The 10,219-nt window shown below is 49.4% G+C and overlaps 1 protein-coding gene across 1 annotated transcript; it reads left to right on the top strand.

Annotated features, from left to right (window-relative positions):
* Positions 1-1,747: 1,747 nt before the first annotated feature.
* Positions 1,748-6,210, top strand: IRX2 (iroquois homeobox 2; the record flags this gene model as incomplete). The annotated part of the gene is made up of 4 exons (XM_082499622.1): positions 1,748-1,990; positions 3,780-4,185; positions 4,685-5,431; positions 6,167-6,210. 4 exons carry the CDS (start codon positions 1,748-1,750, stop codon positions 6,208-6,210), a joined length of 1,440 nt encoding a protein of 479 aa, XP_082355748.1.
* Between the last annotated feature and the right edge of the window lie 4,009 nt (positions 6,211-10,219).

Below are 10,219 nucleotides of genomic sequence, written 5' to 3'. Positions count from 1 at the left end.
GGGGCCGCCGGCTGCTGCAGGACCCTTGTCCCGGGAGGCAAAGGCCAGGGCTCGGGTGCGGGCAGTTCACCGCCGGTTGCTGAAGTGTCCCCGTAGGCTGATCGTTAAAGAAATGCACGCGCACATATAGGCATTTATTTACGTTCGCACCGAGGAGAAAAAAAAAATGAAAAGCGGTGCCTTCGTCTCGTGTCGTCCCCGTCCCCCCCCCAGTATGTATCCGGAGCGGGGCAGAGCTGGCAATGGCTAGCGGCTCATGGTGGCCGGGGCCGAAGGCAGGGGGCAGGGGAAGAGGTTACGTTATTTGAGAAATTAGTTACATCGTGATCGTGTTCCAGGAGATTTATCTGAACTGCAAAAGGGGGAGAAGAGGGAGGGGGGGAGGGAAGGCATTTAGCCCCCCGGAAGGAGTCACCCAGGCCTCTTCCCCACGCACCAGGCCGGGAAGAATAGAAATGAAAGAAAGGCGAGGGGATTTATTTTATTTTTGTTTTGTTTTGTTTCCCCCCTTCATGTGCAAACGCCCTCCGTGACTCGATCTTGGCTGTTCGTGGCAACTTTATAAAAACTATAAAGCTCTGGCTGCCAGGAACAGCGCGGTCCCGGACCTGCTGCTGGTCTGAGCCGTTCCTCTCCTCTCCTCTCCGGCCATATAGGGCAGTCGGGGGCTCGCACGAAGCGCGCTCCCCTGCGCGCCCCGCGGCCGCCTCCAACCCGGCCCCGCGGACCCACCCGCCTGCGGACCCCACGCTTCGGAGACACGCGTGCGTGCACAGAGCGCTCGTGTGTGGGAAGGGAGGCACAGATTTATAACGCATATTCTTTTCTGCTCCCCGCGTGGGTATGGAAAGGGGGTGGTGGTGGTGGTGGTAATCGAGAGTGTGCGAAAAGAGTATTTATGGCTCCGCGAGTGCGGAGAGGAGCTGATGAGCAGTATCATCGTTTGGCTCCGGCAGTGTGCTCGCAGTCGGAGAGGCTGGCTTGCATTACAAAGCAGCCTGCCTTCGCTGCCTCCTTGCCTGCCTGCCTGCCTGCCTGCCTCCTGCCTGCCTCCCTGCCTGCCGGCCGCGGGAGGAGATGGGGCCGGAGCGGGAGGGGGCGGGCCCGCCGCGCTATGCAGATGAGCGGCGGTGACGGACAGCTCTGTTTTCCAATGTCCCTCAGAAACTCGAGTGCTCCTTCCCTCAACTCTTCACTTCAGACTCTATACTTCCCCCAAAATACAGGCTCGCAGGCGCTGGGGGAGCTGGCTGGCTGGCTGGGAGAACTCCATATGCAGCAGCCACTTTTCTGATTTCGGGGGCTCGCTTCTCTCTCTCCCCCTCTCTCTCCCCCTCTCCCATTCTGTTCCTCTCCCTTTCTCTCTCTCTTTCTCTTTTTATTAACCCTCTCCTCTTCCGTCTCTCCCAGATGCCCTTCCCCTCCCGGTTAGATTTCTGACCGCTCGATTTATTTTCCCTTTTTGGGGGGTGTTCTTTTTTTTTTTTTCCTCCTCCTGTTTGTTTTTATTCTGAGCGGGTGCGCATGGGGGGGAGCATATAACAATTCTGATTCTCTACATAACTGCACAGAGCCAACCGGGGAGAGAGAGAGAGAGAGAGAGAGAGAGAGAGAGAGAGGAGGGAGGGAGGGCGGGCGGGCGGGAGAGAGGGAGAGGGAGAGCACGAAAGCAGCGCCAGGAGCAGCGGCAGCAGCAGGGCCGGTCACCCTCGCCCCCTCCCTGCTCCTGTGCACGCCAGTGCAAGCCATGTCCTATCCTCAGGGTTACCTCTACCAGCCCCCCGGCTCGCTGGCTCTGTACTCCTGCCCGGCGTACGGGGCGTCGGCGCTGGCGGCCCCCAGGAGCGAGGAGCTGGCCAGGTCTTCGTCGGGATCGGCGTTCAGCCCTTACCCGGGATCGGCAGCTTTCACCGCCCAGGCGGCGGCCACAGGCTTCACCAGCCCGCTCCAGTACTCCACAGACCCCGCCACGGGATTCCCCTCCTACATGGTAACTACCGAAGAGAAACCCTCTCCTTCTTCATTAGCATCCGCATTCTCATCCTCATCATCTTCAGCCTCTCTCCTCACACACTCGCCATCAGCCCCCCGACACCACGCCGCACAGCCCGGGCGCCCCGCACCGCCGCCGCCGCCGCCAGCCGCGCACCGGCCGCACTGCGCGCAGCTCCGCAGCCCGGGCAGGGGCCGGCGGAGACGCGCGGAGCCGGGCAGAGCGGAACCGAGCCGAGCTGAGCCGAGCGGCGGGCCGGGACCGGGGCGCCGCCTCGCTGCGCGCCCCAACCGAGCGCGGTGCCGGCGGGCCTGGGACCCGGGCTCGCCCCGCGGTTCGCGGAGCCGTGCGGGAGCCCCGATTAAAGAAATACGGATCGTCTCAGTCAGTGGGGTTGGATGCTTTCATTACCCCCCCCCCCCCCCCGCTTTCTCTTTTTCTTTTTTCTTTTGGCTGTAGTAGGATGGGGGGGGGGTGTCTTTTGGATTTTTTTTTTCCTTCTTTTCTTTCTCTTTTTTCCCCCTCTCTTTTTAAGTCGGTGTTTAGAGGCGCTGCGGGCTTTATTCCCGTGTGGTTTTATTTACTTTCAGTGTGTTTTGTGCTAATGGTTTAACTGGATTTTAGGAATGAAAAGGAGCATCTGTTTGCGATCTGTGAGCTCCGCTTAAGCCCAAGATGGTTGTGGTGGCCGCAGTTTCGGATTTCACTTTCTTCTTATTAGTTAAAAGGAGCATTTGCAATTGCGTGTGTGTGTATTCTGCGCACAAACTATATAAATAAAACCATAAACTATATAAATAAACTGCACGTCTAGATGGTTATATAGTTTTATAAACACCACACACACACACAGAGTCAGACACGTATCTAGTCCGTACACACAAAGACCTGTGCCCGGAATTTGAGACCGGAGCCGCTGTCGAGACCCCGGGAGGGGATGGCAGCGGGGTAGTTCGCTCTCTCCGCAAAGTGACAGGGAAACTACTTGCTTTCTGTCTGTAAAATGCGGTGCGTAAATGGTCGTGCAGTCTTTATTCGGGGTGGTATAAAAGACCTGAGGATCTCGCTTGCTTGTTTTTCCTGTTGAGAAGCAGTAGGCGAGTGTCTGGAAGTTGCAGCGAGGTTGTGAACTGTGCGGGATATTGGGTGATGTTGCGCCTGTGAGTCGCCGATCTGTTGGGATTCAGAGACGTGCTGAAAGTTAGCGAGTTCCTTAGCGATATCTTTAACTTTTCTTGCATTATGCAGACTTAAATAAGCGCAATTTAAACGTTAAAGGGCGAATTAAAATGCTAATTACATCGCATTTGAACAATTCGAAACGGTGCATATCTTCTGATTTGCAAATTGGATTTGCAATGCATTAGTGCAGTGAATTGCTAAGTGGCGGCTTTGTTGTATTTTCTATAGCAAAAAAGGAAACATCTTTTGAACCTTTGAGAGAAATGTAGATATCAAGACACTACCTGTAGGGCCTTTAAAATGTCTGCGCGGTTCAAAAAATTATATTGGGAAATATTCAATTACAAGGAGATGAAATTAGTCAGAAAGATTAAAACATCGCCGATTTTGAGCGCGTGTGCCTGTGTCTGTGTGCTGGGCGGAGGAAGGGGGGGAGGTGGTCGCAACTTAATGGCCTTTGGGTGCTGCTTCTCCCCCTCATAGAATATGGATACAAGACACCATCCCGGGGAAATACAAATATAACCGCCGATCTCGCCTTGACAACTTACTAATGGCTATCAGCAATAACAAATTGCCAACCCCACCGTTTTGTTCTGTCCAGGGCTCCCCTTACGACGCCCATACGACGGGGATGACCGGAGCCATCAGCTACCACCCGTACGGCAGCCCTGCCTACCCCTACCAGCTCAACGACCCCGCGTACAGGAAAAACGCCACCCGCGACGCCACGGCCACGCTGAAGGCCTGGCTGCAGGAGCACCGCAAGAACCCCTACCCCACCAAGGGCGAGAAGATCATGCTGGCCATCATCACCAAGATGACCCTCACCCAGGTCTCCACCTGGTTCGCCAACGCCCGCCGGCGGCTCAAGAAGGAGAACAAGATGACCTGGGCCCCGCGGAACAAGAGCGAGGATGAGGACGACGACGAAGGCGACGGGGCGAGGAGTAAAGAGGAGAGTCCCGAGAAGATGCCCGAGAGCAACGAAACCTCCGCGGAGGACGAAGGTGGGCGCGGGGTGACCGCGGTGGCGGCGGGGTGGCCCCAGATCCCGTCCCGTCGCGTCCCCCCGGGAGCGGGGCAGCGGGGAAGGGGGAAGGGGGGGGGGAAGGGGGAGCGGGCGGCGTTTAACAAAAGCGACCCCAAAACGTGTCCCGTCCCGTCGCTTCCGGCTGCTCCGGGCGCTTGTCGCCGCGCAGTGCAGTGCCGGTGGCCGGGGCGGGCGTGGGGAGGGGGGAGAGGGGGGGCGGAGGTGCCGCGGCGGGCGGTGGCGCCGTGCAGGGGGCAGGCGGGGCGGTGCGGGGTGCCGCGGCGGAGCCTAGCCCGTGGGGATGGATGCTCCTCGGAGCGGGATTGCAGGGAAAAGGCCGGCCGGGGACGGCTAGCGTCTCCCCCGCCCGCCGCGGTGGCGGTGGCCGGTGGCCGCGCTCGCCTCTCACCCGCTCTTTTCTGCCGCTCCCCCCCCCGCCCTGACTCTGCCTTTCTGTGCCCGGCTGGCCCTTGCAGGGATCAGCTTGCAAGTGGACTCGCTGACGGACCACTCCTGCTCCGCCGAGTCGGACGGCGAGAAGCTGCCCTGCCGAGCGGGCGACCCCCTCTGCGAGTCGGGCTCGGAGTGCAAGGACAAGTACGAGGACATCGAGGAGGAGGAGGAGGAGGAGGAGGAGGAAGAGGAGGAGGAGGACATCGAGGAGGACGACGGCGGCGGCGGGGAGCGCGACCCGCCGGCCAAGCCCGCCACCTCCTCGCCGCTGGCGGCCGTGGAGGCCCCGCTCCTCGGCCACCCGCACGCCGACGCCGCCCGCAGCGCCAGCAAGGCGGCGCTGGGCGGCCGCGCCTCCCCCGGCCCCCCGACGCCGGCCAGCAAGCCCAAGCTCTGGTCGCTGGCCGAAATCGCCACCTCGGACCTCAAGAGCCAGACCCTGGGCCAAGGCTGCCAGCCTGCGCCGCTCTCCTCGGCCACCCCCGCCTCCGCCCCGCACAGCGCTGCCTACTCGCCCTCCTCCCTCCTGGGGAGGCATATTTATTACACCTCACCTTTTTATAGCAATTATACAAACTATGGGAACTTTAACGCTCTGCAGAGCCAGGGAATCCTGAGATACAACTCCGCAGCAGTGGCTTCAAACGAGGGACTAAGCCAGACTGTCCTAAATGCCAGCTCTGTCCACAAGCAGAGCAGTGACTCTTTGAAAACCATCACTAACCAGCTAGAACAACATTACAGGCCCTCTAGTTATGACTCTAAGAAAGGTAGGTGACTCGGTTTTGCCGCTTTCTTCCTCCTTCTCCCTTGCCCTCCTTCCCCGACCCGTCCAAGTCCTTTACACGCTGTAAATACCGAGACCTTCTCTGGAAAAAGCAGTGGGCGCACTGTCACCGCCACCACCGCCGAGTGAAGATGGGCAATAGCATAATCTGGGGATTAAAGACGGCGTGTCGCCGTCGTATCGATACCTGCTTCTAAGAAGCGAGAGAGGAAATGTAAAAGGCGACTTTCAGATCAGTCTCACAGGCTGCAGACGCAGCTTTTAAAAGTCATTTTTTAACAGGAAAACTACACGCAAAGATATCCAGAGAGCACTGCTGTCGCTGCCTGTATTTTGGGGGTTTGGGGCTTTTTTTTTTTCGACAAACTAGTTTTGCTCTCTTTGCTTCCAGTATTCTCACGGGTTTTTTGTTTTTTGGTTTTTTTTTTTTTTTTTGCAGCTTTGGGTTCAGCTAGTTGCTGACCTTGGACGTGAAATTAAATGTATCGGGACATTATTAACGGCTTTTTTTTTTTTTTTTCGAAAAAGTTTTGCACTGATATAATTGTCAGCTTTTTCTAACAAAATACTCGAAATATGGGCAATTATAAAATATTGGCCAGCCTTTTAAACCACCTAGCTACGAATTCAGTGCGAGTGAGGGTTGGGACCTACACACAGTGTATAATCTAGTTAGCTGGCTGTGTCCTGTGACTAACTGACGGTTATATTTTGACAGATCCCACTGAAGTCTGCACAGTAGGAGTACAACCATACCTATAGAAGTGCAATCACACAGCAATGCAAGTAAGTGAGAACATTTTCTATTACACTGATCATTTGGCATCGGGTCTAAGACACGCTGCACAGTTCTAGACTTGCTTAACGTTAATTTCTTGCTTCATTACTTAAGTGTCTGATTACGAAGTAAGACAGTGTTTTCTGCTGGTTTTCTGGTGTGGTTTTTTTTTTCTTCTTTTTTTTTTTTTTTTTCCTTTTCCTTTAAAAAGCTCTCGTTATGGCTTTTCCTTCTCGGATTTGTCTTCATTTTAAAATCAGGTTAGACAGTTCCCTCACCTTGCATACTCTTTGCTTGTGGAAGGCAAAGCCGTGAGGGCTATTTAAATGTTACGGAAAGAAAGCCTTAGAAAAAAAAATATCTTTGAAGGCATTGTTATTTAAAAACAAAGTGCTTGTGCTCACGTGGCAGTGCTAAAATTGTACATTCTGAGCGAGGCTTCACGCAGTGACCGTGTATTTAAAATAAAAAGGGACCATTATTAGAGATCGACATGCATCTTAAACAGGGTATGCTGTCTGCGAGTTGCCTCTTGCCTAGCTAGCAATGGCATTCTTAAGACCTCCACTATTGAGGGCTAAATAAACAACAACAAAAAAATCGCCTTATCGATATTTTCCAACTAATTCTTTGGTTGGAAGGAATTAGACGACTAAGATTTTTGCCTTACTTCCTTTTCGTTCAGTTTAATGGTGTTAGTGTGTATTTGAAGGATTTTTGGATGATCTGGTTTTTTCCTTGGTCCACAGGTAGGTGTCACAATTGCTTTGAAAAAAGTCAGCAAGCCATCATCTCTCCCCGAGCTAATATATATAACAAATCTCTAAATCCGGATCACATCTTGTGCCACTGTATAAAAGAAGACCACAGAGCACTATTAAATCTTCAGACTCTAATTATTAAATCAGAATTTTGTTGGACATATGTGAGTTTGCTGGTATAGTATAGTTTCCCCAATGTATGTGTGACTTTTGAAAACAGATCTGTTTTTCTCAGGATATCTTGAATTGATCACTTCATTGCCACGGTATATATTCGATAGGTGTGATAGGATTTATTGTAAAATTTATTTGTAAAAGATGTATACAGTAGAGATAATAAAGACGTGATTGGAGAACTTGAGTCCTTACAAAGTGGAAACAAATTTGATATTTATTTTTGTAACGATATAAAGCTTCTAGTAATTTATGCAAGTTGTATTGCAATGGAATCTGAACTTTTTGTAAATAAATTTTGCCTGGTTTTTATTTGAAACGTTGATGGTTATACAATCTTTGGTTGTTTAACGAGAATTCTTTACTAATTTATATCTCTAATTGTAAATAAAAACAGACTAGTCTGCAACAATATGGTGTTTTTCGTTCATTTCCCCCAAAATAATAATCTATTATTTAGAAAATGACGAAAGTTGTAATTGCACTAGTAGAGCTTAGACCATAAAATGAGTAAGCAATTTAAATATGTTGCAAAGATATGCTTTGCATAAATTAATTCCTTCTGGGTTGTTCCGTTATACTTAAGCTTTAAATACACACATGTGTGTAAATACGTATTTGTATATATACATGCATATGCGTAGAGAGAGTGATGTGAATACATGCATGTTTCTTATAAACTATTTATGTTGGGTGTGAAGTAGCTCTTTATTTGAGTTAACATTCTTTTAATCCACCATTTCTAGGGGGGGGAAAGAAAAGAATTATAATCAGCTATGGCTTATTTCTAATTTCTTTGTTTCTGCTTCTGGCTAAAATATGCAAAGGCAAAAAAAAAAAAAAAAGATTAAAAAGTCCAATTCCTGTTTTTTATTATTCCCTCCCTTTTTCTTTACAACAGTAAACTGTATCTTTACAGTCGCACTGGAAATCCACTTTGATTGGGCTCATGAAATCAGCTAATCATTTTAATTTTTAGCAAAATAATGGGAATCCTCATATAATATAATTTCAGAAAAGAAACGAACAATCATTTATTTTCCCCAAAAGATAAATTGAGTGAATATAACTTACGGTTATAAAACAAGAATAATAGCTTCTTAGATTGCCCTTTAATCAATCATACACTTATTTTTCAAGAGGCTCATCTATTTTATTCCATGATTAATAATGTTCCAGCGTGAGAGCATTATTAGATCCCAGCAGGGGAGATCCTGAATGCTTTTAGCTGCTTTGGAATGGTCAGTTGGGGTTCATTATGGTCTGATATTGAACAATTTATAAAATCTTGTCTAAACATCTGCCAGCTCAGATAGGCCGATGTGTCTGAAGATGGGAAATTGCTGGACCAGTTGATATTGACAAACGGATCTCTCTCCAGTGGCTTTTTGTTCAGTGAAAATTAGTGGCCTCTTGCTCAGGTCTTGTTAGAAAGGGCATTTGAAAGTGATCTTAGATACTTCAGGCATCAGCCTTGGGAATGTTAACTGGATAAAGAGCCGTGCTAGTCTGGAGTCAGGAAATATGTTGTGATTATATTAAATAGGGGGAAAGGAAGCTTTTTTTCTGAAATACATATACACAATTCCCATGATCCAGTCTCCCCCCCCCCCCCGCGCCCCCCCATCGTATTTTACCCCTATAAAGATATCTAACTGGTGGAGAAAATGCATGTGTTTTTCAGCTGATAGGGCAGAAAATAATATTGTAATTCTGGAAAACTCTGGGATCCATCTAGCTAAATATAAAACACCGAATATCTTTGCAGCTGAAGGCCTACTCGTCTTCTTATGTTGTTTATAGCATGATGGTTTTTTGCTCCCGTAACATCCTGGTTTTCACTGACGTGAAATGCAATCGTATCTGCGTGTAGTACAATTAGACAAACAGCTAAGCTGTAATCCATTTTTTTCCTCCAATTTAGCATATGATATAGATGCAAATATTTACTACAATCATCCTCGATCGTCCTTACTGTACACTTTGGGAAGATTTCACGGAGGGACTTTTTATGTTGGGGAAATGCCTGAACTTTCTTTTCCCCACTCCTGCTCCTACCCCATCTGCCCCCACCACCCACGTTTTATGTTCCAGGTCTCTGTTGGACACAACGTGTACATTTCAATTGGTAAAAACCAAAAGCTGTGGCAGAGATTAAAAAAGACTAACGACATTCCTTTGATGTTTATACGCCCAAAGACTTATAAAAGATTTCCATAATTTACCCACCCTTGCTAGTATTTAGACCTGGATTTCTTTCTGGAAAGAAAAGTAGAAAGACTTGGAAAACTCGCTTTTAAGTATTCACTATGTATGTAAAACCCAATGGACTTCTCTCATCCTCTGAGAAATTCACGAACGGTTCATGGATGCAGATGGGCGACACCCAAACGATTTGGCAAATAAACATATTTTTTTTTTTTAAACAAGAAATTAATGGGCAAGAACTGCATATTCAACGTCATTTGAGATTTAATAATCAAAATTGAAAGCAGGAGGAAAGTGTAGCCTTGCTAGATTGTTGGCACAAACAACGCGATTATTTCAGTATAGCAAGAAAGAAGGATGAGCGATAAAATACATCACTTTGTGTACGATTTATTTCATAACGATGCTAATCAGCCCGCTGGGAGTAAAATCTCACACCCCTTTCTATATTTATTCTCTCTGCCCCCACCCCCTCCCCTCGTTTCGGGGCGGGAAAGACAAACCCTCCCCTCTTCGGGGCCAGAGGTTTCATTAGAGCTGATTTATTGAAATTCAGGCTTTAATCTCAGGTGGGATCCCGGAGGAATTGGCGCGGTCGTCAAATAGGAAGAGGGTCGCTTTCCACTTTGCACTTCCTGGGCTGCTTTTTTCCTCGCTGCCTGCAAATGTCAACATTTGTTCTCAATAAGAGAGTTATTGTTTCAGGAAAGCTGCTCACCAACTGCCTTTGAGAGCGGAAAAATAAAAAAAAATAATAATAATAAAAAAAAAGCGTCGCCCACCTTTGTTTGGCTGGAGGCTGGGGGAAGGGACGGGGACGGAGGTAACACGCAGCTCAGGCCAGCAGCGG

The sequence above is a fragment of the Vanellus vanellus genome (genome assembly GCF_965231255.1).
Source record: "Vanellus vanellus genome assembly, chromosome: 2".
In the NCBI taxonomy this organism is placed as follows: domain Eukaryota; kingdom Metazoa; phylum Chordata; class Aves; order Charadriiformes; family Charadriidae; genus Vanellus; species Vanellus vanellus.
The sequence above is the reverse complement of the archived record's forward strand: the minus strand, read 5'-3'. Positions and strand labels throughout refer to the sequence as shown.